Source organism: Pocillopora damicornis, chromosome 10, assembly GCF_964200805.1.
Source record: "Pocillopora damicornis chromosome 10, jaPocDami1.2, whole genome shotgun sequence".
Taxonomy (NCBI): Eukaryota; Metazoa; Cnidaria; class Anthozoa; order Scleractinia; family Pocilloporidae; genus Pocillopora; species Pocillopora damicornis.
In genome coordinates, this window is record NC_142679.1 from 12,002,861 (window position 1) to 12,029,480 (window position 26,620).

Consider the following 26,620-nt stretch of genomic DNA (forward strand, 5'->3'; position numbering starts at 1 on the left):
CTCTCTTCAGACCACTTGAATTCGTTTTATATCTTATCACAGTTTTTCGTCGCATAAAGAGATCAATTGAGGATGATAAAGATCCCACAACAAGTAGTTCACTCCTTTGTGACAGTTGATGGACATTCAAGTTACTGTATAAAATGGGTACGTACTTGAGTTAGGCGGCTTGTATTAACTGATTTTAACCAGTTCACTTTGTCGTTCCATTTGGCACGGCAACAACTGCTGCTAACAATTAGCTTTGTTCACCTTAGCCTCTTTTAGTAATTCATTCGCTTTGGAAATGCGTCATAAAAGAAATACTTTGAGTGCCGCTCTCGCCAAGAGCGGTCCTCTCGACTTCCCGTCGGGAAAAATTTCGTTTATTTTTTGCCCATGAAAAGGGTTTAGGATACATATTTCAAAAATAGTGTAGTTGTTCTCGGATAGTTTTTTTTTTTGGCATCGACATAAGCCAAAAATGATTTTTGGCTAGACCACCCGTGAGGACAGGGATCGAAAGTGAAAATTTCACAGATTTTGTCTAACGCGCACCGACTGCAGTAATATGGCTCACGGAATTCTATCTTGCTACAAGTTACAAGATGTATTCATTTAGTTCTCAGACAAAATATGAAAACTTCAGCTGAAATAATATTCATACCAGCGTGATCAGAGGAGACCCTTCCCTTCGATCTTAATTTGCATATCAAAAATTCACTAATTTGTACGAAAGAATTCTCAAAATGCAGGCGTTAATCGGGCTAAAATGGAATATCAGTAAATATTCTTACCAAGGAGCGACTCCTAAAAGTAGTACATTTATTATTTTGAGTAAACTTACTTAATCCCACTACAGACAACAACTGGGCCCACCAAAGACACAATATTTGCATCAGGGGTGGGCTATTCCTCTTACAGAAATTTACTCATTTTTCCGTGCAAACACCATTTCTACTCTTCCAATAACTTCAAATCTTAAAATTTTCTTTCAAATCTTATGTTGATTGAAAGTGCTTAAGTTACTTTTTAGATAATTGTCTTGGTTTATCGGTCTCTTCATTTCTCACTTTATTATCGTAAAGTATTCAAGACTCCGTTATTAATTCGCACATTTTTGTATTTGACGCGTGAAAAGCATTAAATCAAAGATGTTAATTATGGATAGATTTCTCACTGAAAGTTTGAAAGAAATAACTGCCTTTGCCTTTTCTCTTTCGGAATGTTTGTTTTTATAACAGTTTGCAGAGTTTGCATTATGTTATTCAGCGTACTCCCGCCTCCGAGTTTGTAATTTAGTTATGCTTTAGTTTGGTTTGGAAATAATAAACTGATCAATCGCCATTTAATCATATGTCAATGATAGGAATTGTTCTATTTAACTTTATCAGAAGTAAAAGAAAGACGTCTGTGAATATTTCAAGACAGAGGCAAAAACTCTCCTTCATTTGGACGTTAAGACCATTTCTCAAGCAACCTCTGATCCAGACAGAAAGAGCGTTGTTTTCATATTAGGTACTGTTTTCTAATGCAACTATTTAGTGCAGCTGAGGAAAGAAGGGTTTTGACCAATAGGTAACCTAGTTTAGAATGATGTAAGATTAACTGAATCTTAACCTCAACTGAGAGTGACAGAAGATTGCTCAACACAACATGGCTATTTCTACCAAGTAAGCGTGTAAGGCAAAGATGATTAATCCCTGAAACTCGTTGTGGCAAAGTGTTTAAACTGTTAGTCAGTCATATACCGCTGACGTGTATCTAACTACACTATTAAATCCTCGACGTTTGCATACAACTGCTCGTCGTACATTGTCATGTTGATCAGTTTCTGCAGAGAAAAATAAGACAATAATCACCATCATTAAAAAAGTGTTCCTCTTATGTTATGAGCGGTTCAGTCCTTCCTAACCGTCAGCTTTTCTCACCAAAACAAATTCAAGGAGAAAGTGTTTTATGGCTTCGTCGTCTGCTACCGTTCATGCGTCTTAATACACTTTTGCAATCGTCCTATGATCTTTGAAATAACCATAAAGTGTCAGTTGCCATTGAGAAATTCAAGCGCACTTCTCCGCTGTTTTTGCGTAGTGCTAGCTACAGTGACATCACAAAAAGATGGAATCCACACTTCGTAAAAATTACAGAGATGAGTTCATATTGTAACCTATCTTGACCCAATGCTGTTAAGGTTAAAAGCCCAGTTAGCTGAGCCTAGGCCAGTCGGTTTCACGTGAAAAGAAACTTTCATGTTGATCAAAATTCTAACCTTGTGTAAGTTTTCCATGTCCTTCAGCTGGTTTCTCAATTCAGTGAAGGTTGGTCTTGCATCTGGGTCATTCTTCCAGCATTTCATCATGATCTGATACCTGGAATTGTTCAAATGATCTGTTAGAGATTTAAACAACGTTTCCCAGTACAATAAGAGAGAACGATTTGAAAAATAAAACTTACAAGTTTTCATCTACATGTTGTGGTTTAGGCATCCTGTATCCATCCTGAAGTAAGTTTGCAATTTTTCTTCCATCCATTCGTGGGTAGGGTGAACCGCCTGAAAGAACCACAGGACCATCGAAATATAAATGTGACGAAAAAACGAACTTTGCTGAAACACCACCTGTGTCTCTTGATGGAGTTTGAGGTTGCATGGGGAAGCTCATTACCTTTGTCTAACTAAACACGTTGCATTGTTTAATTAAACATCGTATATAGCAAAAAAACACCACAAAGCCTTATAAACTTCCATTCGATGTTACCTATGGTGAAAATCTCGTACAGCAAAACTCCATAACTCCATCTGCAGAGATAATATAGTAGACTTAAACAGTATATATGACAAATAAAATATATGTATCCTTTGAAAAAGCATAGAATCAATTTCTTGAAAAAAATTGATAAAACTTGTTGGAAAACTGCTACGGGTAATAATCGGGTATACTTACACGTCACTTTTTGTGGTATATTTACCATACAACAAGGCCTCATACGCTGTCCACTTCACGGGAAGACGGCCCTAAACATTTTAAAATATCACTTTGTGAAGCAGCTCAAAAATGATAGGAAGCGACTGGTCAAAGACAATGATATTTGAAGTTATACTCGTGTACGCATGGCTAATATTTTTACTGGAGTTCATTCCAAGGAATTCCTGATCGAAATCAGGAATATATCAGCTTTACCAAAACAATGATTGTGAAAGATCACTAAACTGAACGATATGTAGTACCGCCTCCACCCTCCCTCTTTCTTGATTACCTTAGTCTTTCGTTCATAAATATTTTCCTTCTGCACATCTCTGGCCATTCCGAAGTCTGTCACTTTACACGTTTCCTTTTGTCCAACCAACACATTGCGGGCCGCAAGGTCTCGGTGAATGATCTAGGAAAGAATTGATGAAACAAAAAGAAATTAGCGATTGCAAAAGAAAAAGAACTGAAATGAAATGGTTCAGATAGGAAAATAGTAATATCAAGCAACATGATATGATGTGTGTATTTCTCTTTCTTCCAGACGGCAGAAAATTAAATTACTATAAACACTGCTCCATATTCCAAAGAGAAGCAAACTACTTTATTTTTGCAATACGCAGTTATTTCACAGAACGCTTATCAGATTTTAATCGAAATAGGATTCTCTAACGTAGCAGATTAGCGACCAAAGACGAATTTTTGAATTTCAAGATTTAATTCTTTTTCTTCCTTGTCACTAAAATGGATATTTGTTGTACACACAGTTTAGGCTAAATATCCTGAAGGATCCTTTTCATTCTCGTCTCTGCCTTTGCCTACACGAGAAAAACCAAGATATTTTATATCGATGGGGTACACTTGCAACGATGCACAAATATGGTCATTCACCCATTGGAATAAAACTTAGATGACGTCAAAATTGAGAGGGTTCCGGCCCTAAAGAAGTGGCCTCAACAAGACGGTAAGAATACTTTTACATCTCCCGGGCGTGATCTTGTGAAGACATGATATTCTATGCAAGACAGAGCTTAACATGACGATACACCTTACCAGAAGGTTTCAGAATTGTTTGTCTTTTGTATTCTTAATTAACTTACAGATTTTGAGGACAAGTAACACATTCCATCAGCAATTTGCCAAGCAAACTTCATCAGCTGCTGTGACGTCAAATTTGTTTGCGGTTTAAAATCCGGGTCCTTGTAGTATGTGTCCTTTAATCCTCGGCTCTTTCTCAGGTAACCCAGTAGATCCCCAAAAGGCACATATTCAATCAAAACCAACAGCTGTTCTGAAGAAATTAAACAATTTAATTGATATATTACTGAAAAAAGATGGAATTTCAATAAATAAAATCAATAAATAGCCCAATTATGATCAATACTCACGAAAAAAAGATGGTTTTACCAAGAAAAGCTGAAAAACTATGTAATGGTCTCTCAAGAAGAAACGACCAAATATTCCCTTACAGAGAGCGTTTCTGCTTGTTGCTTTCTAGCCTGTTCAGTGGCAAATATTTGGTCTTAGTCTATCAGTAAATCCAGGAGCGTCTTTGTTGGCTAAAAAAATATAAAATTACCTTATACCAGGGTTGTTTGTCGTGCTCAGTGGTGAAGCAGTGAATCTTCCATTAAAGCAAATGATCAATGACTAGAAAGCGTTTCAGAGTAAACCATAACCAAAATGTGTACAGCAAAATTAGACCCGCATAACCAAAGCATACCAGATTCTGTAACACATCCCAGTAGTTTAATGACGTGAGGATGTGGTTTCAGCTGCTTCATTGTGTCAAGTTCATTCATCAAATCTCTCTTGTCCAATTCAGCGGCGTTTGCTGGAGCATTAAAGACAAGGAATAAAATTTGGTTAACGGGAATAACATGCGAAATGCCGAAATAAGTTATGATACGGCAGATATCTGAAAAATTACGGTAACCCGGTAACATTTCCTGAATGACTGTAGGCCAAGACTGTTATTCCATTTACAGTATAAGAGCTCACTTTTAAGCATCTTAATAGCCACTGTGGTCGTTTCAGGACTCCCTCGAAGTCCTACCACTGTTCCCTTGGCAACTTGACCAAAAGCACCTTTACCAATGATTTTTTCTATGGTCACGTGGTGTCTTGGAACTTCCCAGCAGCGTGTCAACGGATGAAGAGGCACGTAATCGGCACCTGAAGCGGTACTTTGTGCTTGTCTATTATCTTTGTTGACTTCTATGAGATCCATGTATTCCGCAGGAGGCTGAGTGAGTTTTCTCGACTCGGGAAAAGTTGGTTCGATATCATCTAATCCTGTTTCATTCTATTAAACCAACATACCGTTAAGGTATTCACACACAAATCTGTTATTAATCCCGGTAAAAAGTCCCACATGGTTATAAAAATCAGTTTACTCATGGTTTATCACACAAAGGTTTAAATTCTTCCCTAACAAGAGATTACAAATGGTTTACTATCTCTTGTCCTTATCATTACGAACATTTACTATTATTAACGTTTTTTTCTCTGCTTTTGAAACTGTTATGTCCAATGGAGTGATCGAGGTTCATAGCATATTCGCCGAAGCTACAAACTGCATGGAGATTTACGATTGGTAGTGTAATTTTTGAAAAAGGCACGCACGAAAAACTGTAGCTGTTATCAGCTCCTAAACTAACGTTTAGAAAGTAAGGCATCAAGAAAATAAGAAGGCCAAAAATGCGCAAAAACAATTATTTAGAGAGCAAATATCAACCGGGTGCGGACCAGTTAGCGATCTACGAAGTGAAGCCGCCAAGTTAAACCAGGGAAAACCGAAGGCAAATCCATGGAGTATCTTGGTTAAGGACATGATCCCAGGACAAAGACTTTATTGAGTCTAACTTCCTTCTATTTCATTGTATCTGCCACTAATGCAATATGCTTTTTTGTTGTAGAACTACGCCTTTTTTCCTTCTTGTTTGCTGCAAGCGTTTAATTTCTTATAGAAAGTAGAAGTAAAGTGAGATTACGTAATTTCTGGCTACACTAACAAGACCGCAATGTCATGGCTCTTACTTACGTCATAATCATCTCTTTCATCTTTATAAGTCCTACCATTGAGAAAGCATACAAATATTTACAAAAAGCTGAGAATTTCATCAGCTTTAAGTAGAATTTTTTTTTGTTACGATGAAACCATATCTGGTACATGACATCGACAAAATCCAACTGGCAGCAAATTCTTACCTCTCTTTCCCTACAGCGCCTAAAAAAGATTGAAAGGAAAAAAAAGACAAATGATGCGGATGTGGGTCAAAATTTTGCTTTCGCTCATTAATTAATCTTGAAGCCAAACCCTCTATCATAGATAATGATTTTTTTACCTACCTTTCCTGTGTAGCCAGATTATGTAAATAATTAGAAGAAGGATTGTGAAGGCAAGAACCCCAATTATGGCTAACAAGACGTTGTTAGATGGGCAGTTACATTCCTCAGGACCTAAAATGAGTCATTTTACAAAGCTTGATGAAGTAACATTCAAACAACATTTACACTGATCCTGGTCGATACACTGCTCTCACTACATAGCTTAGACTTATGACCGAAAAAAGTTAACTCTAATTGGCTTGGTACGAAGGAAAAGTAAGGTGCCACTCTCTCTATAATAATTTTTAAAAGTAGGATTTTGTTTAGTTGAACAACAACAACGACAAAAACAAAAACCTGGAAATATATCACTCACAGAAATGAGTTGTTGAATTAAACAGATACGGAATACAATTAGAAAAAGTCCGTTTTCGGAAGAATTTGTCTAAACATTTAACAATTTCTTTGTAAAATTTACCTTTTTTTGTGCTTTCCGCGCCGTCTGTGGGTATAGAAACCTGCTTAATTGAGTCTGGATTGACTTTAAAACCTCTGAATTTGTCTTGCCTTGCAGCATCCGACAAGACAATTAAAACATTGCTGACGACTACACTGTGGTTGAACCTCATCATGAAGTCAAGAACGACACTGCCACACCTAGATAAGGAGGGAAGCAAAGAGTATCATCACGCATATTTGTACTTTGATGACTTTTAAGTGCTAAAATACATTGAGCTGTAACCAAAAGAGTACTTTTTATGTTATAAACCTAGGTAAATAAAATTAATTCATGTCATTCTGTGTCATTATATTTCTGTACACTAAACAAAATGCACTTCAAATGCAAATTATTTCCAATTAAATAAGATTTTCTAAAGCAGAAAAACCAGTTTTCACGCTAAAATACGCCTCTATGAGATAAAGCTCTCCCCCCCCCCCCCCGTTGGTTTTTTTTAGTGTAAAGAACAAATCGTACCTTACCTGGTGTTCACAGCGTTGGCGGATGAGCAGCCAAACCTAAAGGCAATTTGACAAGCCTAAAAGGACATATAAAGAAAAACTGTATATTCAAATACATGCTTGTTACATATTGAAGATCGTTCAAAATATCATTTTTTTTTTAAATAGAAATATTAAGATTTCATTCAAGAACAGAATCTTATGGTAGTATTACATACACTCTGGTATATGGTCAAGTAGATTATCTAACCATTTCTGGAAATTTCGCAGCAACTTCTGTACGTCTGCTACAGTTCTCCCTTATGGTCGCTGTCAGGTAAACGTCTGTGCTTACTGTTTGAACAGGGAAAAAACAAAATACGACTTAAAATGAATGTTTGTTTGTATGTAAAAGAATTATCATTTGAACTCAGGTATAAAAACAGCCTTTACTTACAAAAAACACCTACATAAACTGTACGGTTAGGAGGGCCAATTTGAGAGATTTTTTTTTCGTGAGTTCTGCGGTTATGTAGCTTGGAATCATTAGAGTATCTAACGACTATTTCGGATGCGTGTTTGTCATTCCTACGTCACGACGGTGATCTCAGAGTCGTTCCTATAGTCGTCTTCCTTTTTCGCCGGAGTATAACTTTTTTAAATAACTGCAAGTTATGTTATAGATGACATTGGTAGAGGCAGTCTCAACTTTTTTTCTGAAAAAAGCAATTTTTAGTATTTTGCAATTTCTAATTAACTAGCAAGCAACAATACTAAGAGCTAAACGGACAAAATTGTTATAATTTGAGCTCGTGGAGAAAGATTTTCAAGTGCAAATAGGCTGGAAATAGAGAGAGAGAGCGACCACAGAGAGAAAGAACTTAAAAGGCGGGGAGTGAGTCGAGAAAAACGCGAAAGGGGTTAGAAAGGACGCCAAAAAAGGAAGAACGCGATAGAGAACAAGAAAAGGCTAAAGTAAAAAGGCGAATAACTAGTGAAGGCCACCGTAAGAAGGGAAGAAAAAAAGAGCTCCAGGAAAAAGACTGAAAAGAGGTCAACAACAAAGAGAAAGCGAAGCACGCTCGAAGCGAAAATGAAAACCTCCGAAAACTAAGACCTAAGACCTGAGAGCTGAAAACGAAGACCCCTTCAAGATCTTGACACAGGAAGTCTACGTCACACTTTATGGCTTCACCGAAGAAAACCAGTGAAAAGATTGACAACCTCTCTGTTCGCAGCGTGAGGCAGCATGATCATACATCTTTAATTTAACGAAAGCGAAATTGCCGACAATAGGCCACTTCAGAGTTCTCGTGGTTCAGAAATTAAGGCGCGAACAGGGGGCTAAGTGCAAAGTCGCTCTCATCGGTATAAAGAATAAAGTGCCGTGGTGGTGAAAATGAGAGGAAAGGTCTCGGAATTCAGTGTGGAAGGGTGAAAATGTTTTTGTGGGAGAGAGGCATCAACTGAATGATGGCGGCAAAGGAAAGGAAAAAGTAGTCAATTTAAGTGTGAGAAGATAAAACTGAAGTTTTGCAGAGTTCTCTGTCCGGATTCAGATGAGCATGTGTCAGTAAACTACCCAAAATACCTGTGTGCCAGCCAATAAATAAAATCTCAGTTAATAGATATGTCATATCCTTGCAGTTGGCACACAAATATCATCTGCGACGTAAGTGAAATTTTTCTCATTAATACAGGTTTTTGCAAGCGAATAATTCACCCGTAAAAACCTCGATGCTGATGGCATAGAGAGTGCTTGAAAATTAAGTAAAGAAAAGGATAAACCTTTGAAAGAGGAAAATAACATTTGTACATACTTCCTTCTGCCTTGACTTCCTGGATATTTGCTTTATCTTGTTTTAGGCTTTCACCAAGCTCATTAGTTGCAGTAATGGCAAACTGGTACACTTTTCCTCTCTCCAATGCTATTTTCAATTCTCTCACGGAAACATCTCTGATTCTCCTTATTTCTGTCCACAGTCCCACTTTTCCATCAGTCACTACCCTTTGGTACACTGAATACATGATAACAATTTTTCCATTACTTTCTGGCTCCATCCACTTTAGGGTAATTGTATCGTCTGTCGTTTCACCTGGCAGGTCGTCTATTTCGACCACACCTGGGGCTCCTAGATTGATGTCAACAACATGACCATGTGAAATTTCTAATAATTATTCAACTTCTTGATAAAAACCTGGTCACAACTCTTGTCGGTGATAAGATAATCTGTAAATTGGTGGAGGATTTTTTGGGATATTTTTGAAACGAACGTGTATGGCAAGCAAAATTAATTGAAGAAATTTAAAATAATTTTAAAGGACAAAAAGTGATGATAGTCGATTGTAGCTTAAAACAAAATGCATTCATTTGTGCTACGTTATTACAGAAAGTTTGACATCGCGCAAGACTAAGTACAGACACTCGGCCATGACACAGCGGGAAAATGAGTACGCATGCTCTACATCTCGAGCCATTTGAGCGTTCTGGGCTACGATTCTTCTTCAGCAAACATAAACTGACGCGAGTTTTTCCGCCGAGAAAACAAACTTTTCTCTCCAGGAAACAATGACAAGAAGCGCTAAAACGATGACAGGTGCTACGAATTTTGTAGCCATGTTCAACTTCTCAACTTCTGTTACTAAATTCACGCTTGTTGCCACAATATTTTTTTTGTTGAGTGAGATATGTGCCGGATGAAGTTCGGCAGAAACTTTCCTGAAAAAGACAACCTTACTTGTTTTGGTTTGGGCCTATCCCTGCGAAATGAAAACAAGCTATGGCATTGAGAAGACAATATATACCTAGGAGTATAATTTTATTGACGGTATCTCGGACTGAAATTGGCTCTTCAACTGCTCATTTGTAAGTCCGTGACAAGGTTTGAAACAAACCAAACCTAGCTTTAACACAAGAAGTACTACATGTGTAAAACATGCAACGGACGGTTGTGAAGGTTTTGTTTAATGTCAATAAATTAAGTAGAAATTCTGATGGCTATGGGAGCTATGGAGGTTTGATTCTTTTGTAAAAAAAAACATTGTAAAAACTGATATAACTCACAACAAATCTAATCAATCGTTCTCAGTAACGAAATCACTTGTGATTCCTCACCTTCAAACTTGGTCCTAATCGTCCTTACATTAGGATCTCCCTCGAACACAAAATTTCTGGAAAACAGTTTCACCGTGTAGTTTGTATTTCTCTTCAAACCACGCAACGAATAAGTTGTCGTTCCAGGATCGGTGATATTATCCTTTTTCATCTCAGTTTCACCCTTTTGTAAGATCATTCGGTATCCTGTAATCGGACTTCCTCCATCATCAGCTGGTGCAGTCCATTGTATTGTCATAAAAGTTGCTTGAATGACTGACTCTGATGATTTTAAGGATGCTTTCCCTGGTTTCTCTACAAGGTGCCATAAAAAAAGGATCATTTTGAGCAAAAGAAAGGAAGGAGAAATTTCTTTTTGTGATAACCTCATAGTGAGTTTCGTCACAATACTTAGGATGAAAGCAAGTCATTGTAATATCACAGTTTAATGAATATACATGTAGCTACCGGATAAATTTAGCCAAAAGTCAAATAAAAAGAGGAAAAAATTAATTTTTCATGGCTGAGGAAATTTCCTATGGATACTCGCATAAGAGGATGTCATCAATCTGCCTGAAGTTCAATGCTCTTTTGTAACGTGTTTAATGCTACCAAAGGGCACGGTGTCGACAGTTTACCGTAAATCTTTCTAGAAAATATGGGTGCATTTTCCACAAGAGATCAGGCTGACTATATCAGGCATAATTCCAGTATAGCACCATTATACCTCACTGAGGTAACGTACGCGAAAAATATGTGGTCTTACTCTGCTAAAGAGGGGAAAATGCGAACGGAACGCTTAGATAAAGCCGTAAGATATATTTTGAAAGCTAAGCAGCGGTTAGAAAGTGAAAGAAGAGTAGATTATATGAGAGTATTATAAGTTGAACTATCGAATGAGATGAACAAGGTGAATGAGTTACCCTGTCGAGTACTTTGAAAGAAAATGTGGCTTTTACTTCTAATACACCTGAAACAGTGATAAAGAGTAAAGGCAAAAGAATATGCTGACCTTATACCTAATTTTCCTCTTATCAAAATAAAGTGATCTTTTTTTACTCACTTATCTGATTTATCGTTATCAATTTCTCATGAGATGGAATCTGTCCATTAGCAGCGATGCACTTGTAATGACCAAAATCTTGATCACCCCTAAGTGGCACTTGTATTTTGCTTTGTCTGGCTCTGACTCTCTTTATTTGACTTCCTTCAGGTTTGTACCAAGAGAGTGTTGGCGTGGGAACACCATCAGTAAGACACTTCAAAGTCACTATCTGGCCAATCCAAGACTTCTTAGATGACGTGGTGACATTTTGAATTGTGGGCGAGTCTAAGAATAAATAACAATGCAATAAGCAAATGAATAAATATTTGGTGGTCTTTCATATCAATCAGAATATTAATGAGCTTTATCATTCCACTACTGTGTCATTTTACCAAATAAGGTCCTGAGAATGGCGAAATATGCCACAGTATTACACTTTAGAACATGACAAAAATACGTAGCAACATATTGGCCGCACTAAAAAATCCAAACTTTTATTTTTTTTTTTTTCGTTTTTTAAATTTGACAGTCAAAGAAGCGAACTTTTGCGCAAGAGAGAACTCAAAGAAAACTTTACTGGTTTAGTTCAAGTTCTTGTGTCTTTCGCGTACACCGCCTTATGCGATCGATACAATGCACAGATAAGGCCGATGGAATTCGCATACTAAAATTAAATACTAAAAACTGAAAGCAATAGTGGAATACTAAATCCCTTGTTCCATGGTTTAACATATAATACGGGCGGAAATTTTGCTCATTACTCGTATTATTTCTCACCTCTTCAGGGCTAGGAAAAATTACTTTGCAACTAGTATAGGGTGTATTTATTTTTTTCTCAGAGTGCACACTAACGAATCCTGGAATCTGATGGGTTCTTAGCGCGGTCTGTATTTTGATATATCTGCCCACGGGCACCGCAAACACTTTCGTGAGTCGCAGAGTCATCCGTGCCTTCGTTGCCATTCTTCATAAATAAATTTCGTTTTGCCAGCTGGGCATTATTTTTAAGCAAAGACGTGGGTCACGACCTCAAGCCGATAAATAATTTATTAATCCTCTCTTTTCTCTCTCTCTCTCTCTCTCTCTTTCCCAAATCGCTTTAAATGCCAGCAAAATATTGGTTTAAAATGGAATTTTGGTAGAAAAATTGTGTCATTAAATGGGTTGAGTTGCGGCCTAAAAACTGTTTGTAATTAATTTCAGTAGTCACTACTTTAGTCGTCACAAAAACGTATCACTAAAAAAATCGAAAATGGTATATCCATTCCAATAGATAATGTTCCCTATTGCTCTTGAAGAACACATTTCGAAAACACACTAGTGTGTGGCAGCATGGAGAAATTTAGCCGCGACTCAAATATTTCTCTTTCCTTCGCTTATGTAAATGTGACATCTTTTTTTATTTGCAGAGTTGAATTAATGACGTATCTCCAAAACAATTCGGCGAAAGGATAACAGTTAAACATTGCTTTTTTTCTCTTTTTGGATTAAGCGTGGCAATTTCCAATTCTGCATAGCTAAGACTACTAGAGATGGGGAATGCGAGTTATCCAAGAAAGAAAGAATTTTATGGTGTTCCATCTTGAGCACCATCACCGCCGCGGGTTTCATCTGTCTCTTGCCCGTAAACATACGTCCAGCTTCGCAAGAAGCTGTTATTGGGAAGAATTTGTCGTACTTTGACCTATTTCGCTGTTTGTTTTTAATTTTTTTTCGGTTAAACTTTAATATAATTGAACCCTGTCCGAAAGTAATGTATCTGCGTACATTCTCATCGAGAAGAAATGCTAGTCGCCTCTCTCCCGACACCATAAGCCCGCGCTGTGCTTCGTGGAAGAGCAAAAAACAAAGAAAACATAGTTGGTAAACACACTTTTTGAACAGAAATGAAGTTCACTGAGAAATTGAACTCGAGAGAACTTCGAATATGTGACATTTAATGCCTAGAAAGCCATGTGCGAAGAAATACTGAATTCTGAATTTTTGGTCGTAATGACGGCCGCTCAAAAAAAGCTTGGCTTGAACTTTCTCTGGAGAAGAATACGTTTCCTTACGATAAATAAGGACATTTGCCGTCAGGCGAGATTATTCATCGTGCGACTACTAGGTCTAAAGCCCATCAAACACAACTATCAATGAGTTCAACAGGGTAATTTAGTGTTATCAACTAAGTTGAAAACGTAAATTGGCCACCGTAAAGAGTTTAGAGGCTGACGTTTAGAGGCTGACTTCAAGACAAGTAATCGTTAAAATTTCATCCCGAGAATAAAAAAAACACTCCGGAAATTAATGAATTAACACCTGTTTACAAAAGTTGCCAGATTAATCAACATAGGCTTGAATACTAAGATAAAATAGCTCATAACTTTCAATTTTTGGGAAAGGTAACATTTAGTTTCTGTTTTCAACGACAAGTAAATTCGTCAAAATTTCAAAATCTTCAGTTCCTCGCTCTTTCTAACAACTGGCTGCAAGTCCACGTGGCCTTTGACTAATACTGAGTGACTTCATCAAAAGAGGTGAGCGTTAGCGAAGGAGAACATTCATTGCCCTAGAAGTGCAAATCTGAGGTCCTGCCTTTCCAGTACTAACACAGTGGGGAAAGTATATTGCCAATCAAAAAGGAAGGTATGGCTCGAATTATTTAGTTTAGCATGTTTTTATTTCTACGACTGATTTGTAGTTTCGTTGCCGGCAATTTAAAGTTGTAGCAATCGACATTCGTCGCGTTTGGTGTACGTTTGAACTTTCACTTTAAACATGAATGCTAAATTTTTGACACTTGGTAAACCTGTGCGATTTCCTGTAGGTTGCTCTCTACACACTTGACAAAAGCAAAGCCTTTGTTTGCAGCTCATACATGACCACCAAAAAGACAAGAATTGAATTATCTTATCTCATGTTCTACGAGAATAAGATGAAAAACGGAATGTTTCCTCCCATGACTAATAGTCTACTTCAACATCTAGAGCAATCAAACTACCAAGCATTCGTGTGGACTTGCCGGACTTACTTGCACAGGAGGGTGCTTCAGCATGGCAGACGATGAAGCATGTAGTAATCCCAATGGTCTGACCTGCGTCAGTGACTCAGAAGAAAGCGATGAAGAGAGTAGCTTTGAAGAGGAACTGTAAAATAGTTGACATATGAGGCATCCATGTTCATAAGACGCTTTCAAATTGTCGTAACAGTGTTTTGCAAATTGAAACTTGTAAATTCTGTCACAATAGTTCGGATTACTTGCATAAAAAAAAAGCCAGTTTCCACTAGATTTCAACAGACTAATTTCACTAGCATCTTTTGCGCTCTTCAGAATTTAATTTTCTCTTATGACATTTGTCATTTGCTGCGTCACATTCTCAAAATGCAAGGGAGCCATTTTAAAATTTGGCGCTGCCGCTATAATTACCTCACGCACGGTTATTAAAGCGAGATATGATGCACTTCTCGACCAATCAGAGTGCGTGCATCTATATAATCACCCAAGCAATTATACTTAAAACATATATCAATGGCGAGGAGGTTTATAAGTTTCTGGTTTTGAGAGATAAATAGTGTGCAGGGTGGTTTTCAAAAAGTGGAAAAAGAATGGATTGTTTTTATACTAGATTTTAACAAGCTCCAAAGTTCAGAATTTCTAATGAAATATGATTTCCTATCATAATCCTGATTATTTCTGTAGATTAAGTTATCATTATTAATGTAAAATTTACGTGTTCGATGACATGGCTCAAATCACGCAAGTAGGTCTGATATTTCTTCACAATAATCAAGAGGCGGTAAGAGAAATTACCATTTAAACTCAATTTCTCTGGTAAAGTGGCAGATATTGAATATGGCATGTTAAAGAGATTGTCACGGAATGTCAGCAACAATAGATTTGTACTTGCACAAGTGCAACCCTAATGCCAAAATGAGATCGGTCTGAGCAACAAATCCTAATGCTACAATATCGTTGCAATGGCTGAGCAAATGGCATTTCTGGCCATTGACGTCGTTTTTGTTTGTTTGTTTGTTTGTTTTTCTCTACAGGAAATGTTATTTAAATGTGATATTATCCAAGGGAGCATGTCTGGTGTAATTTTGATGAGTGGCTTCTAAATCTAGAGATTAGCATACCGTTCATGCTTGCTTTTTACCTGCTCCTGACAAAAGAGATCGAATACTTGCGCATATGCAGACACCAAAACAGTTAAGTATCTCACAAGGCGGGGAAGCATAGTGCTTGCAGGTTACACAACCTCCCAAACCAGAAACTCATGGAAATCAATTATCCAGGTACCGCATTTGTCTTTCCTTTCTCTGTCTTTAGATGAAAAAAAAGAGTGAAGGTTGTAACACTCCATAGAACAGTCCGTTACTTTTGTGTTATTTGGCAGTCGAGTACTCAGTATAAGATGGAAAAGCCTTCGAATAATTAAATATAGAATGGATTCCCGCCCTCAAAAAGTATATCTCTTCAAACGCCACATATGCAAATATGTGCGCAAATCTAAGGCATGCAGTTTTATTTTCAGCCCATTTCCACACCTACCGGCTGATCTCAGCTATCAGTAAAAAAAATTATTTAATTTCTCAGCTGACAGTTAACATTTTGACCAATTCCACGATTTCCATTGCGCCCCAACCAAAAGTCCTCGCACAGAATCAGAATATGCGCTAGCCTTGTGCGCTATTCAAACGGAGCTGGCTTTAAGCCATTTTCTGAGTTAAACACAGTCCAACTAAAGCAATGACTTCGTGAACAAATTGTCACGTCCTTCTGAGCAAAATAATGTGAGCAATGATTCCACCTAAATTCAGTTGTCCCAACCAATACTTGGGACCAATGCATGCATATAAAGCGGAAAAGGATTTGAGGTGGTATTCTGAACAGATTCATCAGTTTTTTATAACTGGCCCCAATAACAGGAGTCACACCGTAAAAAAAATTTCAGAAAAAAAAAATCAAGGTTAAATATACTTACAGTAAACTACAATTGTTGTGTCACTGGAAGTGACTTCCACTGAGTTATTGGCTTCACATGTATATTGTCCTGCATCTGTTCTGTTTATGTTATCGAACTTTAAAAACGCAGCTTTCTTCCCTGAACTTTCCGGTACTCCATTTCTAATCCATGCTACATCCGGCAGAGGTTTCCCAGAGGCTTCACAGGCTATGGTGACAGGGGAACCTTCAACGTAATATTTTCCTTCTAAAGAGGGGTTTATAACGGGTGCCTCTGAAAGGTAAAAGAGATAATATCATTCCTCATTCCCCATTCATCGGGCTAAGGAATTTTTGTTGCTGCACAAACAAATAGGAACAAAGCCCGTAAAGCCACACCTCATTTGGAACTTGGCCCAACAAAAGATCTTCTGAAGACATCCTCAACCCAGAGAACTAAAACTTTGATTAAAGAGAAACTATGGATTCTTCGGGATAAATAGAATACACCAGTGGCATGCTGAATGCGGCTGGTCCATTACTTAAAGTTTAAAGAAGAACTTACTCATCTCATTGATCTTTTTTTTTATCAAACATTAGATAATCTAATTATTCATCATGATTGTTCTGCAAAGGGAGTTTGCAGAAGGGAGAGTTTTGGACGTTTCCTTCGTATTTTGAAGAATTATACCCCCAAATAAAACGTTCTTAAGCCCAAGTCAAACACTAAGAAAACGAATTACTTTCCTGCATTAAGAATGGATTTATGGAGACCACTGTTTACAATTTGTGCTAAAACTAATATTATTAAATGTTTTGCTCCTTCCCAACAGAGAGGTTATCACTCAACAATTTAAACACATCCTCGATCTCTCTATATTTATATTCTATATATATATATATATATATATATATATATATATGTATATGTATATATATATATATATATATATATATATATATATACATCTGTCTATATTTGTAATGAAGCAGCATCATTCCATCAGAGCTATACAAACACGTTACTCCCTGAAGAAGAGAGTTACATTTCAATACAATTATGAGTAAGTGTTCCCAAAACTTGTGGCGAGATAATTTGGGTTTGTCCTTAAAACTAGGTCAAGGCGATAGCCAATATGAGACAAACAGAGGCACTTGCTAGTAAATAAATTAACAAACAAACGATCACATTTGTCTGCATTTGTAATGTAGCAGCATCATTCCCTCAGAGCTCTACAAACACATGGTCCAGGCTAAGTTTTGGTGAAAACGCGAAACAGGCAGCACCCACGATATTGGGTGAGAAATATTTGAGAGCAAAAAGGCGGCTTAAATTCAGGGTAAGCAGCTCCTAGCAATAATTGACACAATATTTGAACTTGTTTAACATTAGCAAAAAACTGTTTTCCAGACCATCAAGAGATGCTGATGTTAATTGATAAACTACAGGAGATGGTGGGGAAGAAGTTGCAGAGGTTTGAGTAACAATTGTAAAAAATACTTTTCTAGCCAGAGTAGCCAAGAGAGTATTGGTGAAAGGAGGAAAATCTAATTTAATGACAGAAGTAAAAACTTGATTTATGGGCCGAAATATTCAAAGTGTTGAGCACCGTAAGGCTTTGAGAATGTATCATGTCCCAAAAATAAATGAAACTGAGCTGTTGTGTAACTGACCTTAATGCTACAAAAATATCTTGATTTAAATCAAAGTTGTTCATAAATTCACTTTTTTCCTTTATTTAGAGTCACTTGACCTAAGAGCCTTAGACTGGAAAAGGCTAAAGGACCTGAAGGAAATAAATAGTCTAGCTGAGTATCCCACCAGTCACTAAAAGAGAAGGCATAAGCCAGAATGGGAGGTGAAGTTTTCTTGGTTACGCTACTCTGTTTCCAAGAGAGGAGGAAATTCTTACCGATCAAACTCTTGAAAACCTATCAAGGAACATCAAGGGCACTGTTCCAGCCACTGCCTAAACCTTGTTATTGTTGGCAATTTGATGATGAAGATCAGACAAAGAAATGAAATGCCGATTAGCAAACAAAATACTACAACTTTTTATTATTTTGTGGTTGTTGCCAGACGGATCATGGTAAACACACGAAGTCAAAACCTGCAAAACTATTGACTGTTAGCAGATAAGAGAAAACTAGGGAATGAATAGCTGTCAAACTGGTCAGACGAGAATCTAAGTCTCTAACGCACTTCCCCACAAAAGCGTCTTGTTACATAGTAGACTGCAATCTTAATGCCACAACTTTTGTCCAAACGCATTGTACGTGAAAACAACAACAAGCATTTTATTCAAGATGAAAGAAGAGAGATTGCCCATCACATCTTCTAGAGGCTTTTGGGTACTCTCTGATTTGCACATGGCTTTCCACCAATGCAAATCCAATATTTGCAAAATTTTCGTTTCTCCATTTGTTCTTAATTTTTGAAATAAGACATTAAAACAATTCTTTGCAGATATATCAACACTTGCGAATGATATATGCCAGGGAGTGGAATTGACCACGTTACAAAGCTTCTCTTTACTCAGAAAGTACGGTTTCCATTTTACCGCAGAAATTCCCATTGCTTTTAAAGGATCAAGAATTGGCCTTTAAGACTTACATAACCAATTTATTGCGATTCAAGTATTCCTTAAAATATTTACAGTATTTTTCATTCCAGGGTTTCATTAGGTCTGCATGTATCTCAATCGAGAGGGTACAGAAGAACCATCTAAAAAATTTGGAAAATCTGTCACAATGATAGCAATTGTGCATGAATAAGAATTGCCTCCTTATGGTAAAACAAAACAAAATAAAAAAGAACAAGATGTGTGGCCCTTGATTTTTTTCTGCAAATGAAATATGACACATGGATGGGCTTTGATCGAGCTACATAAACCAAATGCGAATGTTGATTCCTTTTGCCCCTTACAAGCCATAATAACCTGGTATCTTTCTATCATAAAACAATTCAGAAAGAGAATTAGTGTGACAAGTATTGCATCACAGTTGAAATAATTCAACAGAACTTAGCAAAGTAATTCCAACGTATAATTAAAATATTATGATGTAGAAAGTTCCATGGTTCTGACAGAGTGCAGTACAATGAAAGAAAGAAGACTATGTAATGGCTGGTGAACGCAAACAATTTTCATTCACGAGTTGTAAAAGATCACAAACAAGCAAGGGAATGTAGTAAATAGTGAGTTTGGATTCTTCACAACAAGTGAATAAAATCACTCAAGCGAACAATGAGGTAAATTGCACATGAAAATGAGATATCACAAATGTTTTTGACTTTGAATCACAGTCAAATGACCAGGAAGTTACATGCTTAATATAACTCTTGTTTTTCTAAACTTTATGTTGTTAGGACATCCGAGATACTATACTTGAAAATGAAGGTAAAACACTCAGAAAGAAGATTAAAAATTCTGTTAAAAAAACATTAGGCTTCCATTTAATACATGAAAAGTTTTGAAAAGTTTAGGTCACATAAGCTCTCAAAAAATTTTATACTCTAAATTGAAATTGAATATGTTTAGTCTCTTAGAGCTCTTTATGGAATTCAGCTAGTTTCTAAGTGGAGCAACCAAAGTCAGCAATAAAATTAAAGCTGTTGAACTGACCTCCACAAATAACAGCATCTTGTCAGAACAGCATTCCTACCTGGCCATGTTGATCATCATTGAATTATTTTCTATTTGCATGCCCAGTGTTCTTCAAAGAGCATAAAGAGCTTGGATAACAGACTTTGTTGGTTTATTGCATTCATAACTTTAAGAAAATTTTGCTCCATTGCAAAAATCTACTAGGTCTCAACTTGCTCCTTAGTGTCAGAAAATTGCTTGAGGAAGTCACCATTCTGTTGACTAAATTTATATCTGTAAACCTTGAAGATCATAATCCTCAGAAAGCAGCAATTTATACCGACTTTCATTCTCTTTGGCAAGTCCCTTTAAAAGACGTGAAAAGCAATACAATTTTTTTGCACCCAATTTTGCCTGTGATAATGTTAATGTAATATTTTCTTTAATTGATCTAGCAAAATTGTAAATTAAACCAGTTGGATTGTTTCTAGTTTTGACCCACCATTTTTAATTGACAGCTTTGCTAAGATAAAATCTCAGTACTCATATCAATAATAGTTATCTATGCATAAGAGGGCAATCCAGTAGTTGGTGCCAGAAGAATAAGAAATAACCATTTGACAACTCTTTGATTTCTATCTGATGAGAAACAGCAAATTAAATGGTAGAATTATTCTCTTTTCTCATTTTAGGAGTGTGGTGTCACATGCCAAGTAAAAGTAGTACTATTGTTCTAAAAAGTCAGGTAAGCTAGACAATTTCAGCCCTGCAAATAAAAATTTGCGCAGATTTATGCTATAGTTAACTTTCTCCAGATCTCAGAAATATGAGAGACATAAGTTGAATGCATTTGATTCATGATTGATTATTAATTGTTATGTCTTCAATACGTACCTGCCACAATAAGCTGAACTGTGCTTTCAATTATGTTTCCAATTCCCCTTATTTCACATCTAAATTCGGTATTGTCTCCTGGGTTGATGTTCTTGATAACCAGAGTAGCTCTTCCTTCAATTTTAACTCTTCCTTTGTAAGATAGAGGAATATCAGAATGATCTTGGACACCACGACTGTCATTAAACATCATTTTGACAAATACACCTTTTACAAGAACACTATAGGTAATGTGCTTAATCTTATTATGTGAATCAGTGTAGTCCCACACCAGGTTGGCATCACTACCATTGTTGAAGTAGCTTGGATTAGAAGGTTCCTGGGTGAAACGCCAATCCACACCCCCTAAAATAGACAACCATAAACATAATATTCTCAGCCCTTTACATGAGTAAGGATAATATTTAAGAAGAAGGACTAAGATAGAGTCCACAACAGAGGCACTTTTAGTGTAAGCAGTAACATTAATAAGTGAAAATATCCACTAGATTGGTATTCATAGATATCGATCAGCTTGAAATATACTTTCATTCCCAAGGAAATAAGGTTCAATAACAGTAATGTGTAACTATTTGTGCCTTATAAAAATTCTTTTTGACAAGTTTCATTTTCTTTAATTTCCAAAATTTTTGCAGTGGTTAATTTCCAAAATTTAACGGTGCTACACTTCAAGAATTTTTTAATGAAGAGCTTGTCATCAGGTGGAGAATGTGAAGTCAAAATGTCCACAAAAATTATATGTTAAACCATTGAATGAGGGATTTATCATCTGACCTATTAATTCCATTTTCTAGTCTTTTGGCTTCTAATTTTAAAATGTGTTTGGTCTTATCTGAGCATCCTACTCATGGCATAAGATATGCATGAAAGAAGAAAACAACAGAAAAGAAACAATTCAAGTTTTTGATGCCCAGAACAAAATTCTTGTGGGCTTAAAAGTTCATTGCTGAAAAATTAATATCTAAAAATTGGAAAAGAAATCAAAGATCACATGCATCCCTCTGTTCCTATTCTTGCCTTGTTCTACAGTGTATAACCAAGGCATATTTTGCATGCTCCAATTTGCCCTAACATGGTAAAATTACATAATAGTGAATAAAAATTAACAAATATTTGCCGAAGGTGAGGTAAATATTATTCACTGACTTTCCCTTGGCATTCAGCAAATAATTGTTTAAGTATTTTTGCTCAGGTGCTTTTGAATTCTGATATAAATTCTGTAAATAAAGAGAGCATTGTGCAAAATTTGTGACAATTGTGTTGGTTACCTGTATCAAGATGAGCTGGCAAGCACTTTTAAGAGGTTTGTTTAATTGAATCAGCAAAAACTTCATCCCTTTGTTTTCAAAAGTGTTATTCTACTAATCTTTTAGCATCTTTGATGCTCTTTGCAATTATAATTTTCTTCTACTGCATTTATCACTTCCTTGTAAATGCACATCTTTATAATCACCTATACTAACTGTATTTAATCATTGCATGTATCACATAACACAAGTTAAAACAACAACAACAGCACAAATGACAACAACAGCACAAACAACAATGCAATGATCAATCATGTCACATGTGCGTGATTTTTCCAAAAACTTTGGTGTATTAAGCTGGCATGAAAATTCCAATGTTTTTTTAAAAAAGAAATCAACCACAATTTTCTATTTTCTATAATCTTGGTCAAAGAAAGGATGTCAACAATTTTCAAAACTTGTATTGAAACCACTCAACTGCACCTTCTTTAGCTTTGAATATCTATGATTAATAAGGTTTCACATAATAAGCTGATTTCTACATGTATTTTGGTTGGTTCTCTTATGAACTTATGATCTATTGGAGGACAAACACATAGGTGATGTCACCATTAACAATTTTTGCTTCTTTGTTACCTAAAACAAATGGATTCTGTTACTGTGGCTCTGTAGGGTTATAAATCACAGAACATGTCAAAATGTGCTAAGGACATCAGTGACACACTCAACTGTGCCTAGCTTGTTCTAGGCATTCAGTAAGTAAAACATAGCACAATAGTAACCACTGCTGTAGTCTTGCTCCCTTTTTAACTCCTCTGCTACTGTCGCTTCATTTGCATTTTTCCTCTGGTCCAGTAACTGACAACTAGAACAAGCTGAGCTGCATCTTATGTGCAACTTCTTTTTCTTAACACATTCTGACATCACATGTGATCAAAGGAAGATGGAAGAAGACTATAGTAATAGTGATACATAAAAAGTGCATTGTGAAGGATAACAAGATCAGTTAATTTAAGAATCTTTAATTCCTTAAGGAGAGGCTCAGATTTTTCATCTGGTTTTGAGAAAGTTCTGATACGTATAGCTCTCTTTTAAAGAATTATTAAAGGTTTTAGAGTAGAACTATAAGTATTGCCCCAAATTGATAAACCATGGGCGAGGAAGGGGTAAATAACTGAATAATATAATTGATGTGATATATGTTTCTGTTTACATAATATCTAACTTTAGATAGTACTCTAATACCTCTTGAAACCCTCTTTCTCAATTTGTGCACATGTAAGTATGGTTTCCAATTCAAATTGGAGTCAAAAATGAGTACTAAATATTTAACTTGATTATCAGATTTAATAGATGTATTGGAGATACTAAGATTCAACTTATGAGCTATTCTTCTTTGTGGAGAATGGAATACAACAAAGCTGGTTTTTTCAATGTTCAAAGACAATTTGTTAGCATATAGCCACTGGCTTACCTTTTCTAATTCTACATTTAAGTTGGTTTCTAGATTTAGAATGTTAGGACTATTAAGAAACAGGTTTGAATCATCACCAAGAAGGTGAAATTCTAAGATATTGGAGCATTTAGGCATATCATTTATGTATGAAAGGAAAAGAAGTGGGCCAAGCACTGACCCCTGTGGTACTCCACATGTAACAGTTTGGTAGTCAGAATTTAAGTACCAAACAAAGAACTGTCTTCTGTTACGTAAATAATATAGATGCAAACAAATCATTTGCAACACCTTGTATGCCATAATACTCCAACTTGTTTAATATAATTCTATGGTCAACTGTATCAAATGCTTTAAATAGATCTAAGAAAATTCCACAAGAGTAGGTGCCATTATCAATTGATCTTTGTATCTTATCGGTCAAGAGAAGAAGAGCATGGGTAGTCGAATGCTTTGATCTAAAGCCATTAACTGATTATTGTGTAGAATAGAAAATTTCTCAAGATAGCTAATATAATCCTATTATACATTAATTTTTCAATTACTTTATTAAATATGGAGAGTAAGGAAATAGGTCTATAGCTGGAGACTAAAAAACTGGACCCTTTTTTTGTGAATTGGAACTACCCTGACTACTTTAAATTGATCAGGCACCAAACCAGTAGAAAATGAGCGATTAAAAAGCAGGTGAAGAGGGATTGATAAAACACCTTTTAAAGTCTTAAGAATAAGGGAGGCTGAAATACTAAATGGGACACAAGCTTTGTTAGAACTTAGTGACATAATTATACTCTCAATCTCAGTTGAATTGGTAGGTGATAGAAACTAGAGGCCTATGGTTTATCTAGATAACAATTAAATGGTAAAGTACCATTGTGTCATTAAGCATTCTGACATTCTACTTATCCACAGGACAGCAAGACAGAAACTAAATATACTTCTTATGTGAAGAACTTCTTTCAAAGAAAACTGGATTTGGTAGAATCCTTGATTTATCCTAGAAGCCAAATTTGCCCTCGCTTTTTTTCACCATCACATATTGGAAGCCTTAAGGACAAGCTGGTTGGTCCATACACCTTGGGACCACAAACCATTAAATGGTAGCATCTTTGTAACTTCTTAATCTTATTATAAATTATTTTTTTATTCACTCGGAAGGTCTGTTTCCATTAACCAACAATAATTTTAGAGCAAGTGCATTACCAAGTTTAATATTATACTTTTCTGTGACTTCAATGAGTGGATAATAATCATACATGAAAACTAACCATGGAGTAATTTTGGGAATTGCAGGTTGTGTATTTATATAAGCTGAAAATGGAGCAATATTTATACTACTGCTGGAACAAAGTAATGACAAAAACAAGGAATAAATTAGTTGAATGAAAAGCATTTGTTAATACCATGGGAATTAAAGTGCCAATTTGAAACATACATTTTTGTTCATTCACATGAGCATGAACCAAATTGCAAACTGGTGGATTGTAATGCTTTCTTAGCAAAGTCAGAATCTAGAAATTAAAGTCTTTTGTACCATTTATGAGGAGATTCCACTTTAGTTCCCCAGATTGCAAATGTCAGGAGTTGGTCAAAGCATAGATTTATACTAAGATTGTGATCGGTTTGCATGAGGTTAAATCAGAGTGGTTTTCACCAATTCTCACGAAGTCCAGCTTTATCTGACATTATCTTCATAAATGAATTTAACTTATTTATACCAACAGCTGATTTCTTGTTTTAACTTTGAAATCATGATTCTACAGTTGCATACAGCCAGCAAATATTGCTGACATTCACTTTCATTCACTTTAGCAAGCCCCCACACCACAAAGGCAAAAAAGCCACACTATTTTTTTCACTGGTCAAATATTTTATCTAGGACTTGTGATTGGTCAGATGCTCATTTCTCACTTGTGAGAAAAACCATCCGACCCATCAGAATTTGTGCAGTTTACAACAAATCATTTTTTTTTCTTCAAATTTAACTTGGAGTAAATTTCAGTGTGTATATGATAAGTCAACAATTATATACACACACATTTCAGTTTGGTCCTAGTAAACCTTAAACTGTCTCTAAATGTAAAACAAAAATATGTAGCCCACAACTACTGGTGTGGGAGACCACAATCATGTGTGCACAAAGCTAAAAACTGGTCTAGTAGACAAATCATACATGTAGGTATGAGCAAATAATGCTCAAGTATCCATTCAAGTGCATTATTTAGTTTCTTTACATGATTGCTGCCTGGACGAAAAGTCACACTCAACTTAGCTAGCAGTAATTATCCTTGCTGAGGTCATTCTTTGAACCGATAATGAGTGAAAAAATTGGTAACAGCTCTGACCAATAAAGAGTGATGGATGCCAAGGAAGAGAGTTTATGTACAGGTGACAACTCTTTTCTGGGTTTGCATAGCCATCATGTTTGTAATGGACGGCCATCTGACAAAGTGGTAAGTTTTCTTATGGTTTGAAGACGCCTCACACTAATCAAGACAAATAGCGCACTTCTCAGTTTCAATGTTTAATTCTGAACGTAAATATGGTATTTTTAGCCCTGAAGAATAAAATCCTTTGCTCTTGATTTCTATCGCATCATAGCTATTCAGATCTCATTATCACGGGATTAGAATCCCAAATCATATCTAAGTTTTTAAATACAAAAACTGTTGAAAGCCACCTTGAAGTTCGGAAATCATATGGACGAACATCACGTTCAGAAATTAAGGGTAGGCGTTTTCGTTGCCTAAGCTTAAAATGGCCAATGGTGAAAAACACTGTAAAATCTTTTGTACGGGAGAATAAATTTCACACTTACCTGACCCGTGAAACTTAACCAGTAAAAGAAAGAGTAGGTAAGTTGCACAGGCACGGAAAGACACCATCTTATCAAACCTTTGCTGATGCTTCAGTGAGGAAGGTTGTGCCGAAAGCGAAAAGGCCCTTCTTCGTTTTGAGACTGGGACTGGGTGTTACGATCACCCTCGTGAAATTATCGGCCGTAATCGGCAAAATTCCCTAAACAACTTGGTGGATGGCGCAATTGATGGAGGAAAACTCGATTTATGCTAAACACACAAGATATTTGCATAAATTGTAGAAACTTTCCTTTCGGAGAAACGTTTCACTCAGTGCAAACTGTCTAAACTATGCGTGACAATT

The 26,620-nt window shown here is 36.2% G+C and overlaps 1 protein-coding gene across 2 annotated transcripts; it reads right to left on the reverse strand.

Annotated features, from left to right (window-relative positions):
• Window positions 1–769: 769 nt before the first annotated feature.
• LOC113674193 (uncharacterized) lies at window positions 770–26,620 on the reverse strand. Of its 2 annotated transcripts, none has more exons than XR_016180272.1 (21): window positions 26,277–26,620; window positions 20,759–21,103; window positions 16,321–16,575; window positions 11,372–11,638; window positions 10,330–10,623; window positions 9,035–9,346; window positions 7,486–7,568; window positions 7,257–7,312; window positions 6,754–6,932; window positions 6,297–6,407; window positions 6,156–6,174; window positions 5,989–6,019; window positions 4,947–5,250; window positions 4,525–4,779; window positions 4,046–4,236; window positions 3,235–3,357; window positions 2,922–2,992; window positions 2,736–2,776; window positions 2,434–2,530; window positions 2,249–2,348; window positions 770–1,813 (listed from the first exon to the last, which is right to left on the reverse strand). XR_016180272.1 is itself a non-coding variant. In XM_089184276.1 (21 exons), exons 1-21 carry the CDS (start codon window positions 26,341–26,343, stop codon window positions 1,748–1,750), a joined length of 3,123 nt encoding a protein of 1,040 aa, XP_089040402.1. In that variant the 5' UTR covers window positions 26,344–26,620; the 3' UTR covers window positions 770–1,747. The 2 variants fall into 2 exon arrangements, 1 of the variants encoding a protein (XP_089040402.1); XM_089184276.1 differs by having other exon boundaries at window positions 4,669–4,779.